This window comes from Callithrix jacchus, chromosome 2 (genome assembly GCF_049354715.1).
Source record: "Callithrix jacchus isolate 240 chromosome 2, calJac240_pri, whole genome shotgun sequence".
Lineage (NCBI taxonomy): Eukaryota > Metazoa > Chordata > Mammalia > Primates > Cebidae > Callithrix > Callithrix jacchus.
In genome coordinates, this window is record NC_133503.1 from 14,563,336 (window position 1) to 14,579,878 (window position 16,543).

General features: G+C 47.9%; 1 protein-coding gene and 1 long non-coding RNA gene across 10 annotated transcripts in view; one reads left to right on the top strand and one right to left on the bottom strand.

Annotated features, from left to right (window-relative positions):
* Nucleotides 1-12,454, top strand: part of SMURF1 (SMAD specific E3 ubiquitin protein ligase 1) — a 121,780-nt gene extending 109,326 nt beyond the window's left edge. For 5 of the 8 annotated variants that reach the window (XM_002806585.8, XM_008983265.6, XM_078357341.1 and 2 more), the window contains 5 exons: nucleotides 1,233-1,370; nucleotides 2,535-2,655; nucleotides 4,006-4,207; nucleotides 6,568-6,652; nucleotides 9,240-12,454. In XM_002806585.8, coding sequence (XP_002806631.2) covers nucleotides 1,233-1,370; nucleotides 2,535-2,655; nucleotides 4,006-4,207; nucleotides 6,568-6,652; nucleotides 9,240-9,339 — 646 coding nt within the window. In that variant the 3' untranslated portion in view covers nucleotides 9,340-12,454. The remainder of the gene's footprint in view (nucleotides 1-1,232; nucleotides 1,371-2,534; nucleotides 2,656-4,005; nucleotides 4,208-6,567; nucleotides 6,653-9,239) is intronic. The other 3 variants (XM_008983253.6, XM_008983270.6, XM_078357347.1) reach the window with 1 other exon arrangement.
* On the bottom strand, nucleotides 323-10,178 carry LOC103788620 (uncharacterized). 2 transcript variants are annotated; one of them, XR_013530035.1, is made up of 5 exons: nucleotides 9,165-10,178; nucleotides 8,936-9,031; nucleotides 8,462-8,573; nucleotides 6,650-6,785; nucleotides 323-1,336 (listed from the first exon to the last, which is right to left on the bottom strand). It is a non-coding gene; the product is annotated as an uncharacterized LOC103788620 (long non-coding RNA). The 2 variants fall into 2 exon arrangements; XR_614592.5 differs by having other exon boundaries at nucleotides 9,155-9,328.
* Nucleotides 12,455-16,543: the final 4,089 nt, after the last annotated feature.

Genomic DNA, 16,543 nt, shown 5'->3' on the forward strand with positions numbered 1-16,543 from the left:
CAGATTGCTTGAGCCCAGGAGTTTGAGACTGGGCCTGGGCAACGTCCTGAGACCCTACTACTACAATAAATACAAAAAAAAAACCACCCCACCAGATCTAGCCAAAGAAAAAAAACAAAAAACTCAGTTGCCTTATTTTCCTTGTGATGTTGGGCCGGCTTCTCTTCAGGGACTAGATTCTTTCATTTCCTTGAATTATGAAGGTAAGATCACGAACTTTAACAGACTACTCCCCAGGCTCGGGGTGTGTGTGACACTCACGGGAGTCTCCAGTTAACCTCACAGGAGCCAAGCCCATATCAAAACAAATTGAACATTTAGGTACCTCTGCTTTAGAATTATTCTAGACATTCTGTTAAGGGCAGCAGGCAATGACAAGATGAACTGTGTCACAGGTCTTGTGGATTTCGTGGGGATGAAAGATCAGGCTCTGCTCTGGCAGACAGAAGGAATGTGGATGAGTGGGAGTGGGGGCCTCCTAGTTGTATGTCCCATGTTCCAACGTGAAGAGGGGACCCCAGGGACCGGGTAGAAAATCTTCCACTCAGTATGTTGGCTCATTGCCTGTTATTAAGCACTTCACTTGAGATCAGGAGTTCGAGACCAGCCTGGCCAACATGGTGAAACCCCGTGTCTACTAAAAACACACAAACAAAGCCAGGTGTGACATGTGCCTGTAGTCCCAGCTCCTAAAAGGCTGAGGCAGGAGAACTTCTTGAACCCAGGAAGCAGGGGTTGCAGTGAGTTGAGATTGCACCACTGCACTCCAGCCTGGATGACAAAGTGAGTCTCTGTCTCAAAAAAAAACCAACAACAACAAAACTTCCAATCTGCCTATGGCAGATTCAGGAGCTAATTTTCACTTTTAAGTGCTTTTGCATTTGAACTGATGTGTTTGGAAAGGCTGGCTCTAAGGCGGGACTCGTATTTTCTTGGTGTGGCTTCATCTCCAGGTCAATTTCCTGCCTTCAGTGCTGCCCGCCTTCTGTGAGTGAGGAAGCCAGGAGTCGGGGACATCTGGAACCAGAACTGTGGTCTCCGGGTCCTCCAGCACCATTTGCGGTGCCGCCCCCATATGGGTTTCGTGTCCGCCTGCGGCTGTCCTCTCTTGCAGCCTGGGTCTGGGAGTCCTAAACGCCATCTCTCTGTCTACCCGATGGCCCTACTTGATGTTCCTTTCATTGGCACATGGTGGCTGAACTCTAACTGACGTCACCTTCTGTCTTCAACAGAGAGAATGACATCACACCGGTGCTGGACCACACCTTCTGCGTGGAACACAATGCCTTCGGGCGGATTCTTCAGCATGAACTGAAACCTAATGGCAGAAACGTGCCTGTCACAGAGGAGAACAAGAAAGAATATGTCAGGTAAGTCATCTGGGGGGCACAGCCAGTACCTGGGGCACGGATGAGTTTGCATTTAGTTGCTGTGGCTCATTCGCCGTGTGAGGCCTGCGTGTCCCTGATGGCTGGCACTTGTGATCAAATCATAGGAACAGAAGTGACTTTCAGAAACTGACAGCTCAGCAGCCACGTCAGGGATCTGCTTGGAGGGGTCCTGATGGGGCCAGGCCTGCCTGAGGGACAGAGCCCACGTGGGGAAGGACTTTCAAGTGACCACCTAATTCTGGGTGCAAAGTAGGGGGGCCAAGGAGAGAGCAGCTGCTTGGAGGGTCTTGTGGTCAGTCCGAGGAAGCCACCCTGTCAGTCTTTTCCACCTCTGAGTTGAGGCAAATCCATGTTCAGGCCTAGGCACTGGCGCTGAGAAGTGCGTGGGCGTGGCTGTGTGCCCAGTCGTCCTGAGCTGTCCTTTCAAATGCACTTATAAACATTATTAAATGTTTAACATTTGATACAGGGTCTTGCTGTGCTGCCAGGCTGGTCTCGGACCCCTGGCCTAAAGCGATCCTCTTGCTTTGGCCTCCCAAGGTGTGAGCCACCATGCCTGGCCAGAACGTGCTTTCAAATTACAGCAATTGATGTGACAAGTCAGGTGCAATCCTGCTGTTTTCAGTAGCGAACCAGAATGAATCAGGGCACGTGCTGAGTCATTTTTAACGTGATGCCAAGGTTTTGGCACTACTAGCTGGTGGGGATTTTGTGTCTTGGTGGGGAGATCTAGAGGGGGCCCCCAATATGTTCCCATGTTTGTCAGACTGTGATATCAGAACCTGCTCATGGGCTGGGTGTGGTGACTCATGCCTGTAATCTCAGCACTTTGGGAGGCCAAGGCAGGCAGATCACCTGAGGTCAGGAGCTCGAGACCAGCCTGGCCAACATGGTGAAACCCCATTTCTACTAAAAATACAAAAATTAGCCAGGCATAATGGCAGATGCCTGTAAGCCCAGCTACTAGGTAGGCTGAGGTAGAAGAACTGCTTAAACCCAGGAGGCAGAGGTTGCAGTGAGCCAGGATTGCACCACTGTACTCCAGCCTGGGCGAAGTGAGACCCTGTCTCAAACCAAAACAAAACCTGCCTATGGAGGAAAATCCACTTGGTGTTGCATCCAACTTGTGAGTTTTTCTTCCAGGTTGTATGTAAACTGGAGGTTTATGAGAGGAATTGAAGCCCAGTTCTTAGCTCTGCAGAAGGGGTTCAATGAACTCATCCCTCAACACTTGCTGAAGCCTTTTGACCAGAAGGAACTGGAGGTACGTGCCTGCTGTGTGGAGTCCACCCAGGGCGCTCAGGGGCTCCCCCTGTGGCTGGCATCGTCTGCCTGTTTTAAATCCTTGATGCAGGGTGTGGCATGCACTGTTTTCTAGAAAGCCCAGGAGCTGTTGGGGTTCCCAGAACAGTCAGCTGGAGCAACAGTGGGGAGTAGAGGGTGTTTACGTCAGTTGGTAACCAGTGAGATGTCTGCATGGTGGTTGGAAATCTGAATAATTCCCGGGACGCTGTTCAAGGTGGTTGTGGCTTCTCTCGTTTTCAGGATCTCTAGCAGGGAGATCACGCGGCCCTCTCCTTTCCTGGGAGAACCTGGTTCTCCCACAACTTACTGCCTTTTATTCGGGCTGTTACTAGACTAAGAACAAGGGGATACTGTCTCTCCAGTCCTACTCACGCGCTTGAACATAGTGACTCATTCATCCCTTACCATCTCTGGTGCGAAACAGCTCAAGCCTTGTAGATTGTTCTCCGAGTCTTTCTACTGCCAGTGAGGAGAGCCTGGGAGCCAAGAGCTTGGATGGGGCAGTAGTTCTGGGGTGAACTTTTGTGTCTTTTTTTTTTTTTTTTTAAAGACAGAGTCTTGCTCTGTTGCCCAGGCTGGAGTGCAGTGGTGCAATCATGGGTCACTGTAGCCTTGACCTCCCAGGCTGAAGCGATCCTACCACTGCAGTCCCCTGAGTAGCTGAGGCTATAGGTGCATGTCACCATGCTTGGCTAATTTTTGTATTTGTTGTAGAGAAAGGGTTTTGCCATGTTGCCCAAGCTGGCCTTGAACTCCTGGGCTCAAGCGATCCACCCAACTTCAGCCCCTACAAAGTGCTGGGAATATAGTGGCGTGAGCCACTGCACCCAGCAGGGGGTACTTTTAAGCAAGTTGCAGAAACGCGTCCCATCTACCCTAGCCCCACGTAACTCTTGCTGAATTCTCCTTTCTTCAGACTTGAAACTCCACATGTCCTTGAGTGTCCTGGAGAGACCCCGGGACATGCTCTTACTCATGGTTAGCTCTGTTCAGTGAACTGGGTGGTTCTTTGAGACTCACTCCTCACCGATGCAGAGCAGAAACCCTGCTTTGGTTATAAGATGATGCCCCATCAGTAGCTGTGCACCGTGGTCTTGGGGTTGGAGGAGGCAGAGGGAGGCATGTCCCACAGGTCTCCTGTTCGTTGCTTTCTTCCTGTCTCAACTACTGTCTAGTTTTTCTTTGGACACAGCCGCTGCTTTGTTTGGGAACCGACTTTTCACTTGTGTGTGTGTTGGGTACCTCGGAGGCGTGTCCTGACGTGGGTTTATACATTTTGGGAGTAACTCATCTTTCGGCACCTCCTCAGCTGATCATAGGCGGCCTGGATAAAATAGACCTGAACGACTGGAAGTCGAACACGCGGCTAAAGCACTGTGTGGCTGACAGCAACATCGTCCGGTGGTTCTGGCAAGCGGTGGAGACGTTTGATGAAGAAAGGAGGGCCAGGCTGTTGCAGTTTGTGACTGGGTCCACGCGAGTCCCGCTCCAAGGCTTCAAGGCTTTGCAAGGTGACTGATGGGGAGGCGGGGCTATTTGATATACGTCTCTGCGGGCTGTGGGCAGGAAGAGTGAAGGTGGCTGGGATGTTTTTCCGAGATGTGTGCTAGAACACAGCATAAGGAGTGTTCTCCAGTAATGAATGCTCTGCGCTGCAGAGGTGGCCACCTGGCAGGGGCCGTGTGTAAGCAAAGACTGCAGAGCCACTCTCGGGCACGGGGGTTCCCCCTCTTCACTGCTTCCAAAAAGCCAAGAGGGTCTGGCCAGCAGGGGTCTTTGAAGTGTTTGGGAGGCCTTGCACTTTCCAACTCTGTGAGCCCAGCTTAGCCAAGACCCTGGATAAGGAGCTGTGGGGGAACCACCCCAGTCTCAGTGGCTCCGAAGCTTGACGCTGCACATGAACCCCTACTTAGCCACAACACACCGAAAGGTGCCGTGATGCTCCCTCTGCGTAAGCCACTCAGGTTGCTGGAAGTGGGGGGCGGAATTCAGTGGCGGAGGTGCCGATCTCCCTGCAGGTCATCTTTTACACTTAACGGCTTGGGGGGGATGCTGCTGGAAGGAGTGAGGTGAAGGGTGTCACCGTACTGAAATTTAGCTGGACTGTAAATGCTGATAGACATACAGACACACTGTGAAGACAGAATATTCCGTCTGAATTGCTGGCTCAAAGGAGGTCATCAGGGCACCTGCCTCTTTTCCATCATGACCTCCGCCTATGGATTTGCTGCCAGGGGCCCAGCATGAATAAAAAGGGGTTGGAGGCTGAGACCCGCTTGTATCTGGGAGCCTCCATCTGCTTGACCAGCTTGACCATGACAGCTGCTCCCAGAGCTTGGAGCCTGTTATTTACAAAGCCTTTTTCCTTCAGTTCTCCCAACAACAACCCGGAGAGCCTGGTTGAGCGGGGATTAGCCCCATTCCATGGAAGAGGAAGCTGTGACTCACTGAGGTCACGGGATTTATTTTCCCTCCAATGGGGAAAAAGAAACATGGAAGGTGTGAGCGGTGTGCCAGGGCAGGAATCCAGGCTTGGTGACCATGCCACCATCGTCTTGCCCGTAGCAGGCCCACGTGCTAAACTTTCCTGCTTAGAGAGAATCTCTGTCATTATAAGGGTCTCATCAGTCCCCTAATCAGGTGGACTTTAGGCCAGTGTCCCTGAAGTGTCTAGAAGGTGGGTCAGAGGTGACCAGGGCTCACCTGACAGGGTCACAGTCCAGTACCAGAGTGCTGGTGCTGAGAGAAGGGAATGACTGGTAGCAGGGCCAGGCAGAGTGGCCAGGGCCCTGCAGGAGGTCTCTGAGGCCCTCACTGGGGCATGTCTGGTCCAGCCTGTCCTGACTCCCCAGGAGATCAGGGTGGGAGGGTGTGGACTGTGAGGGAGAGGAGCTAGCTTCCTGCCCCAGGTTCCCCAGGAACCAGGGGGGTGCATTCCAAGACCCTCTGCCCAACATAAAGATGGGATCTCCACTTGTCCTCAACTCTCCTGGATTCCTGTCCTAACACTGACCCTAGCCCAGTCTGAAATGAAAATCTGTGAATATACAGGAGCAAGGGCAGCAAAGCCCAGGCCAGTGGCCTCTGTGCCCCTTCTCAGTGCCGGCAGCCCTGTCAGCTAGCGGTCTTTGTGCTGGCCTGCCTGGTACTCATCTGGGGCTGAGTTTGGGGAGACCTGAGCAAGGAGGGGCCTGGTGCCTCTCCCTGCTCTACAGAATTGGTGAGCCAAGTCATCTATTCCAAAGAGTGGGTATAAATAGCTTTGATGCTCAGGGAACCTATTTGGAGCAGGCTCATGGTCAGAGTATACTTTAGGAGGGTCCTTAGCAGTCCTTGCTCTGCCCCCTGGGATATTCTTAAAATGTCTGAATTGCGGCAGGTGTGGCTGCTCATGCTTGTAATCCCAGTACTTTGGGAGGCCAGGGTGGGTGGATCACCTGAGGCCAGGAGTTTGAGACCAGCCTGGGAAACATGGTGAAACCCCATCTCTATTAAAAATATAAAAATTAGCTGGGCGTGATGGCACATGCCTGTAATCCCAGCTACTCGGGAGGTTGAGGCAGGAGAATCACTTGAACCTGGCGGTCAGATGTTGCAGTGAGCCAAAATTGTGCCACTGCATTCCAGCCTGAGCAACAGAGCGAGATCTTGTCTCAAAAAAAAAAAAGTCTGCATTTTGTCACTCTGATGGCCACTGCAGGCACATCCTAAAACCGGGCCTGTGAGAACTCCACGGCCCTCTCACAGGACAGCCTGCCTGGGTGTAGGGGCTGGGAATGTGGTCAGGGCCCTGGCTCGTGGGGGGCTGTGTGGCCGGGACGCGCCATGACTGTGCCTCTGAAGTGCATTAACTAGAATGTTGTCTTGTAAGGTTCTACAGGCGCGGCAGGGCCCCGGCTGTTCACCATCCACCTGATAGATGCAAACACAGACAACCTTCCGAAGGCCCATACCTGGTAAGCACTGCGGCTGGCAGGTCACTGAGTCCTGGGGCCTGTCCTGGAGGATAGGCGGTCATGTTAGTTTTGTTTTAGACCGAGTCTCTGCCAAAATATTTTTGTCATCATCAGAACTCAAAAGCCACAGCACCTGAGACAGAAAGAAAAATTCTACAGTTGAATGACAATTCTGAAGCCCTCAAGCAAGTGACTTTTTCCCCAACATGACAACATTGTACAGAGCGGCTTTTCTGGCCATGTAACAAAATAGGTATAAGAGGACCAAAATTATTGCTAAACTTGGTGGGGCGTGGTGGCTCACACCTGTAGTCCCAGCACTTTGGGAGGCTGAGGCAGGTGGATCACAAGGTAAGGTGTTCGAGACCAGCCTGGACAACATGGTGAAACCCCGTCTCTATGAAAAATATAAAAATTAGCCAGGCGTGGCGGCACGTCCCTGTAATCCCAACTACTTGGGAGGCTGAGGCAGGAGACCTGCTTAAACCTTGGAGGTGGAGGTTGTGGTGAGCTGAGATCGTACCATTGTGCTACAGCCTGGGCAACAAGACTGAAACTCCGTCTCGAACAACAACAACAACAACATAAATCTACAGCATATTCAGAGATTTTCTCTTGATTTAGTTTTTTGAGATGGAGTTTCACTCGTTACCCAGGCTGGAGTGCTGTGGCGCAATCTCGACTCACTGCAACCTCCGCCTGCTGGGTTCAAGCAATTCTCATGCCTCAGCCTCCTGAGTAGCTGGGATCACAGGTGCCCAGCACCACGCCTGGCTGGTTTTTGTGTTTTTAGTAGAGATGGGATTTTACCATGTTAGCCAGGCTAGTCTGGAACTCCTGACCTCAGGTGATCCGCCTACTTCAGCTTCCCAATGTGCTGAGATTACAGGCGTAAGTCACCATTCCTGGCCTAATGTTATTTTTTAAAGCTGTTTTCTGATTTGTAGGACTGTGTTTCATTTATGCCACGTCTCAGTGAGTGGCAGTAGCGCTGTATCAGATGGGGCAAGTACTTTGCAGCATGCCACACAAAGGCTATCAGAGTCTCTTATGAAACTAATTTTGTGATGAGCATGTAATTAACACTGGTGTTTCAGTGGAGCGTGGCTACCACCCCAGCGTGCTCAAGTCTTCCTTTCTGCCAGGTCTTGTGCACATGTGTGTATGTACATGGCCAGTGTTTCAGCTGGATGTATTAGTCTTCACTTTATCTGACATTTCTGGGTCCCCATCTTCTTGGAATCCTGCTTATGACAGATGCACTCTGTCTATTGACGTTTTCTTCCTAAATTTTAACTTAAAAATGAGTCTCCATAGATTATTCCCTGTATGTTTTAAAAATCCAATCACTTGCACACACTTTGTCCTGGAACCATCCATTGAGACAAGCAGCTGCATCTCCTTGGGAGAACCAGCCCTAGATGCTGCTGAGATGCCCCACAAGGTGGTGGAAAGTTCCTGACTTGGAGCCAAGAATGTGGGATCAAATGTTAGCTGCGACACCGTGACATGCGATTCGGGGCACGTGGCTTCATATTTTAACTTGGTTTTCCACATCTATGAAACGGGGATTAATACAGCTGGTCCTGGACCGTGGTGGGTGCCAAGGCCCTGCTCCGAGATGGCTGTGGTGTCCCATTCTGGGAACGCGCCACATTGGGTGGGCGCCTACTCACGAGGCTTTTGTCCTTAGCAGTTTAGTGCTTGGAATAAGATGGATGTGAAAAGTAGCCTCTGAAGCTTCAGAAAAAAGAGTGCCTGCCCTGGAACCCGGCTCTGTAGAGACAGAAACCGTCCCTAATTGCTTACCTCCAGGAAGTGAAGAAGTCACTGCATGTCCTCTGGGTCACAATTTTGTATTTTTTTGTTTGCTTCTTAAAGGACATTTTTCTTTCCACAAATATTGGAAAACAGTTTCCCCCTGGAAATACAGAGTTGAAAATTGAATATTCATTTCATCTTTTAAGGATTTGTCATCTTACTAGTTTTGGGATCTATTTTGTTTTTGCAGGGAATTTTCCAGACTGCCCCATTTTGGTCTAGATCAAGTCCCAGAGGAACAGACAGACATGCAGTACGTTGTCAGTGATGACGTGCCTGACAGCCAGTCTGGGTTACAGGGGCTGCCAAGGAGGCATTCCCAGCACAGAGAAGACAGACAAACCAAAAACAAGTGGAGAGCACTGTCCTGACAGAAGCAGGAAATAGTTACTTGGTTATGTTTTGGTTGCGAAGGCCCAAGACTTACTCTGCTGTGTGGTAACTGGGCACAGTGGTTCATACCTGTAATCCCAGCATGTTGGAAGGCCACGGCAGGAGGATCACTTGAGGCCAGGAGTTTGAGAGCAGCCTGGGCAACCCAGTGCGACCTTGTCTCTACTAAAAAGCAAAAACAAATTTAAAATCTTTGTATTAGAAGCAGAAAAACACAGAGGGAACACGGATAACTCGTCGCCACCCCGCCCCGCCCCACCCCCATTCCTTTCCCCTTCCCACACACACTTCTTGCCACCTGTCCTTGGCCTTGAGGTTGGTCCTAGGGCTGGACTGCCCATGCAGTGACTCTCATTCTTTTGTCCTTTTTCAGCTTTAACCGGATCGACATTCCACCATATGAGTCCTATGAGAAGCTCTACGAGAAGCTGCTGACAGCCGTGGAGGAGACCTGCGGGTTTGCTGTGGAGTGAAGAACAACCAAAGGCAACAGAGTCTAGCTCATGGCCACCAGACCAAAAGCATCCAGCTTCTGTGCGCCTCCTGCAAAGCTGGCAGAGGCCCTGGAATTCCGGATCATCTGAGGGGAAAGAGTTGTCTCTCTCCTTTCTGTTGCGGGAGGGGGATGGGGGACTTTTGTTGGTGGCTCCCACCCATACATCCCTCCTTATTATAGTACTCCCACCCACTTCCATCACCCATCCAATAAAATGCAGCCAGCCAGGGCCTTTGGCTTCGGTCACACAGGCTATTCTGCTATGGTTGCAACCCATGTGGTGATAAGGCTCACGGCCCTGAGCTCTTCACAGGAGCATTGGCTCACAGTTAGGGGACTGAGCGTGGTTGACAGAGTTTGAAACTGGTGGCTGTCCCAGCTATTCCATCTCAAAACAAACAGCCTGGAGGCCCCTTTTCAATTTGAGCAGCTGCTAGATATCTTACCAGAGCTCAGATTACGAATTTCACATCCCAGCAGCCTGTTATGGGTAGCAGAAATTTCCAACTGAAAAATAACTATATAACGTATGCTTAATGGAATTCTGCCACAGTAGGAAGCTTGAGTCAAAACGTGTTTCCCCTTTGAAAGGAGAAGGAATTGGAGCAGCTTTTCCTGGAGGCCCAGGATATTTCTTTTCTGGGTATCTTGGCTGAAAATTTTGTTTTACAAAACGAGAAAAATGATCTTTCAAGGGTTCCTTTTGCCGCATTATCTGTCCAGTTTGACTTTTTTTCAGTGAAAACACAAAGTCACAGAGTGTATAAAGGAACAGACCAAAACCAGCCCTAGAGCCAACCAGTCAGTCCCAAAGCTGTGAGCTCTGTGCCACTGTTGTCCATAGAAACATCGCCTGTGTCACTGAAAATACTAGTGAACCACAATGCGGCAACTAAGAGCTAAACTAACAAAGTGGTGTTATCATGGCTGCTGGCTTGGTGTGAACTCGCTCAAAAGCAATGGGGAAAGGATAACCTCGAGGCAAATCCACCCAAAGATACTGTCTATAAAAAGCAGGGTGTGGACGCAAACCTGTGACCACGGGGGTTGGGGGCCGACTACACACTGCCTCATGTGGCCCCTTTCCCAGTGGCAGCCGGTGACGATTGCTACTCGGTTCGCTTGCCCAGACGTCTTCGTACAATGAGCAAGGCCAAAAGCAAGCCTAGACTCCAAGCTTCTGACACCATCTACAGTTTGCACAAAAGTCAAACAGTGTTTTATCTTAAGTGGCTTCACGTCGAGTAGCTGAACTTTGGCAAAAAAACAGCAGCAACCAATGTTCCTGTATGGTTTCTTTGTTGTTTTTGTTTGGGGTGGGGGCAAGTACAGGGTAATTCATTAGCAAGACATTTCACTGCTGTCGAAGTCTCTGGGATCCCGCTGTGGGTCTGAGATGGCCTGGGAAGGACCTTGTGGATGACTGTTTTATCTGTTCTTTTTGTCACTGCTACCTTCTGGGCTGCTGAGGTTCTAGAATGGAAGGGCTGCCAAACAAGGTTTGCTGCAGGAGGAAAGTTCAATCCCTTATGCCGAAAGTCCAGGCTAAATGGTGGGCTCAGCTTCTTTCAAAAGTTCTGCATTGCCCCAGGTGGGCGTATCGTGTGTCTCATTCACCATGATGCTTCCTGAGGACGTTCTAGAAGCCCATTCCCCAGTGGCTCTATCCAGCCTTTCCTTGCATCTTCCTCTTGAAGGTGAGGAAGTGAAAACTACAGACCTCCCCCGGAGAGCCCACTCTATCTTGAGCCTAACCTGCGGGAGGCGGGAGAGACGTCCATCCAAGAACTGAAGCGGCCTCCAGGATGAGGTCAGAGGAACTACCTGATTTTCCTGGTGGTGGTATCCAAAATCTGCAGTAATTAGGAAGGAAACCAGGGTCTTGTGGTTTAAAAGACTTTGAAGCAGGAATGTTGCATTTGACGCCTTTAAAACTACCTTTTTGCTGTTGGGAGGAGTCGGAGGCGAGCCTTAGCAGCTGTACCCACCAGCCCCAGGCTGGTCGGTGCTGCCCTGCCTCTCGTGCTGGGTGTCGCTTCAGCCCAGAGCCAGAGGGCTGTGCCCTCCATGGGTGGCCCGGGTGGACACATGCGTTCCCATCCCAGCCCAGCCTCTCTCTGCTTTTCTACTTCCACCTGCGTGTGGGTTTGCCGCCTTGTCATCGGTCGTGTGAGTGTCGCAGGCCTTTCCAGAGCTCCAGTCCACTCCTTCCAAACAGGCCTCCCTGTCAGTGGCACCGCACTCCTAGAACCTTCAGTTTCTCTGATGGTTGGTTTAGTCCTTTTGAACCACCCCCAAGAACTCAATATGGCAAGCAAATGGTAAAGCTCCCAACTGTTCTACTTTGGGTTCGCACAAAGCCCATTCATGTGTGATCTCTGTGTTGCCCTTCTCGGTGGTCCCAGGCGATCCAGCCATGCCCCCTGCCCCTCTGCCCAGATGCTTCAGGGGCCCAACCTTTCAGGCTTGCCCTCACCAGCGGCCATCAGCCGACACTCAGGGATGCAGCAACCACCACTCCACCAGTGCTTTCAGCAGGAAAGAGCTGAGGCTGCCTGGGAGGCCCTGGGCGATGAGAAAAGGGCTCTCTCAAATTCCGAAAAGAGAATCTGCCACCAGATCGAATTCTGACCCCTAATGTGTTCGGCCGTATGGTTCGAATTCAGATTAGGTGGGTCACCAATCTGAGATGTCAGGAAAGGCCTTCTGCAGAGAAAATGTCCCCCCACCCCCCATCTGCAGCCAGGTGTGCCGCATGGCAGCCTTCCCGAAACATAGTATGGATTTTAAAAATTGGTTTATTTTTGTTTCTCAACCACTTTATAATGTATTTTTAATTTATTTTGTAATGTCTTGTTTTTAAGTATTGCTGCTATCCTTCCCACTGTTTTTATCGCTGATTTATTTTGTGAAAGTTGTACACTAATGTTCTGTTTTATGTCAAAATCAAAAGTATTTAATGATATACTAGTTCTATTTAATGTGGTTATGGAACCAGCTGGAAACACAAAACCAACAGTGACTGTACAGCAGGCTGGACCCAGGAGGTCAGGTTCATTTTGTTACATATGCAATAAACTCACGACTTTACATTTTGGCGCCTGTTACTTTGGTGTGGAAATGAGATTCCAGTGTCTTTGCAAGCCCACGAGAAAGGAAGTGTGTAGGCAGGAGTACTGGCAAGGGCCTTCCAAGGACAAAGTTAAGGACAGAATCGTAAGGGAAACTGATGACACTACCGTAGTCGGTTAAAAGTGCTCTATCAAGCAAAAACATGGAATTCAGAAAGTTTAGAATTTCTTTGCACATTTTTTTCCCCTTAAAAAAATTGTAGTAAAAGCTGGGTGCAGTGGCGTACACCTGTAATCCCAGCACTCTGGGAGGCTCAGGTGGGCAGATCACCAGGTCAGGAAATTGAGACCACCCTGGCCAATATGGTGAAACCCCACCTCTACGAAAAATAGAAAAATTAGCTGGGCATGGTGGGGCGTGCCTGTAGTCCCAGCTACTCAGGAGGCTGAGGCAGAAGAATCGCTTGAACCCAGGAGGCGGAGGTTGCAGTGAGCCAAGATCGCATGACTGCACTCCACCTTGGTGACAGAGCGAGACTCCATCTCAAATAAATAAATAAATAATACAATTGTAGTAAAGTTCTGTCAGCCCTACATATTTGTGGATTCCACATCCGTGGATTCAACCGGGGATCAAAAATATTTTTTTGGCTGGGTGTGGTGGTTCCTGCAATACCTGCACTTTGGGAGGCCAAGGTGGGTAGATCATATGAGGTCAGGAGTTGGAGACCAGTTTCAGCTTCTTGGGAGGCTGAGGCATGAGAACTACTTAAACCCAGGAGGCAAAGTTTGCAGTTAGCTGAAATCGCACTACTGCACTCCAGCCTGGGTGACACAGCGAGACTCCAGCTCAAAAAACATTAAAAAAAAAAAAACAAAAAAACCATACTTGCATCAGAACATGCATAGATTTTTCATTATTCCCTAAACCATACAGAATAAAAACTATTCACATGGCCTTTATGCTGTATTAGGAATTATAAGCAATCTAGAGATGTTTTAAAATACACAGGAGGATGTGCATGAGGATGACTTTCTTATTTTTTGAGACAGAGTCTGTCACCTGCTTGGTTAGATTTATTCTTTTAGATGCTATTATAAACAATTGCTTTAAGTTATTTTGTGTATCATTTGTGGCTGGTATATAGAAACATAACTGCATTTGTGTGTCAGTCTTGTACCCTAAAACTTGGCAAAAATTGATTTCCTAGCTCTAGTGGCTTTCTTGTGAATTCCTTACCATTTCCTATCTGTAGGAGATAGCTTTGCCTGTTCCTTCCAATTTGGATGCCTCCAATGTCTTATCTATTAGCTCTGGCTTATACTTCGCAGTACAATGCTGAACAGCTGTGGTAAAAGTGGGAATTTTTGTCTTGTTCCTGATCTCAGGGGGAATGCTTATATATAGTAAAATGCCCTTCTGTATTAGTTGAGATGTACATGTTTTTTCCCCTCTATTAATGTGATGTGCTACACTGATTGATTTTCTTATGTTGAGCCACCCTTCCCTTCCTGAGCTAAATTCCACTTGGCTATGGTAAATAATCCTTTTTTTATGCTCTTGGGGCCAGGCACAGTGGCTCATGCATGTAATCTGAGAACTTTCGGAGGCCAAGGTGGGCAGGAGTTCGAGATCAGCCTGGCCGACATAGTGAAACCCTGTCTCTACAAAAAATACAAAAATTAGATGGGCGTGGTGCCAGGCGCCTGTAGTCCCAGCTACTCAGGATGCTGAGGCAAAAGAATCGCTTGAACCCGGGAGACTGCAGTGAGCCAAGAGCACCACTGTATTCCAGCCGGGGTGACAGAGTGAGATTCCATCTCAAAAGAAAGAAAAAGCTGTTGGATTCAATTTGCTAATATTTTGTTGAGGACTTTTACGTCTGTATTCATAAGGGATATTGGTCTAGAGTTTTCTTGTAGTGTTTTTGTCTGGGTTTCAGATCACAGTAATGCTAGCCTCATAGAGTAAGTTAGGAAGCATTATTTCCTTTCCAACTATTTGGAAGGGTTTGAGAAAGACTGGTATTGATGGAATCCACCAGTGAAGCCATCTGGTCTTGAGCTTTTCTTTGTTGGGACATTTTTGATTTTTGATTCAATCTTCTTACTAGTTACCAATCTATTCAGATTTTCTGTTTCTTCATGATTCGGTCTTGGTAGGTTGTACAGTTCTAGGAATCTATCCATTCCAACTAGATTATTCAATTTGTGAGCATACAGTTGTTCAAAATACACTAATAGTCCTTTATATTTCTGTAAAATTGGTAATAATGTCCCCTCCTCTCTGATTTTAATTGGTCTTTCTTAATCATCTAAAGTTTTCTCCATTTTGTTGATCTTTTTTGAACAGTCTTTATCATTTGTCTAACCTTTCTTTCCTCTGCTATAATATTCATTTTCTTACTGTGGTTAGCTCTGGATTTAGTTTTTTCTTTCTAGTTCCTTAAGGTATAATGTAGGTTGTCCATTTTTAACCTTCTTTTTAATGTAAATATTTACAGCTGTAAGTTTCCTTGGTCATGGTGAATAATCCTTCTTAGCGCTGCTTTCACTACATTCCATAAATTTTGGTATGTTGTTTTCCTTTTCATTTGTCTCAAGATATTTTCTAATTTCCCTTGTGTTTTATTCTTTGACCCATTGGTTGTTTAAAAGCATCCTGTTTCATTTCCACATATTTGTGAATTTCCCAGTTTCCTTCTGTTACTGATTTCTAGCTTCATTCCATTGTGGTCAGAGAAAATACTTTGTATGACTTCAGTCTTAAATTTATTAAGACTTGTTTCATGATCTCTCTGGAGACAGTCCGCTCTGGAGAATGTTCCACGTGCATTTGAGAAGAACGTGTATTCTGCTCGTTGCTGGGCAGAGTGTTTTATGTATGTCTGTTCGGTCCAGTTGATCTGTAGTGTTGTTCAAAAGTCCTGTATTTACTTATTGATCCTCTGTCTAGTTATTCTATTAATAATTTATTAAAAGTGGGGTATTGGGCTAGGTGCAGTGGCTCATGCCTATAATCTCCACACTTTGGGAGGCTGAGGTGGGTGGTTCACTTGAGGTCAAGAGCTTGAGACCAGCCTAACATGGCGAACCCTGTCTCTAATAAAAATACAGAATTAGCCAGGTGTGGCGGTGCATACCTGTAATCAGCTACTCTGGATGCTGAGGCCGGAGAATCACTTGAACCCAGGAGGCGGAGGCCGCAGTGAGCTGAGATTGTATCACTGCACCCCAACCTGGGTGACAGAGCAAGACTCCATCTCAAACAAACAAACGAGCTGAGTACTGAAGCTTCATACTATTAAAACGCAGCGATTTCACCTTCACCTTTGTTACTGTTTGCTCGACCCTCTGGGTTTATCCTAGTTGGAAAATCATTGAGCTTCCTAAATTTCTATGTCCATTTCTTTCTTCCAATTTGGGAAAGTTTTGTCCATTATTTTTTCAAATAAGCTCTGTCCCCTTCCTGTCTCTCTTCTCTTTCTAGAACTTTCATAATGCCTAAATTGGACATCTTGATGTGTCCCATAAATCCCTTGGGCGCTTCATATTTTCTTTTCGCTCCTCCAGTTCAGTGATTTCAAATGATCAGTTTTCTAAGGTCTCTGATTCTTTCTTTTGCCTGTTTCAGAGTTGGCTGCTGAAACACTGTATTGAATACTTCATTTGTTGTGTTTTTCAGCTCCAGAATTTGCTTCTTTTAAGTAATTTCTATATTTTGTTGATATTCTCATTTTGTTCATCCATCTCTACTCTGATGTCCTTTAATTCTTCATCATGTTCTCCCTTAGATCTCTGTTTTCCCCATGTCTATGCTCTCAAAGAGGATAACTTTGCTGAGAGCAGAGCTAGGATGTAGGATCAAGTACTGGCTTTGGAACATGACCTTGGATTTACCCTGATACAAAAGCCAGGCGCCAAAAGAGAACTACAGACAGCCCCTGTGAATATTGATGCAAGATTTTCAACAAAATACTAGCGAACCAAATTCAACAGCATATTAAAATACTAGCGAACCAAATTCAACAGCATATTAAAATACTAGCGAACCAAATTCAACGGCATATTAAAATACTAGCGAACCAAATTCAACGGCATATTAAAATA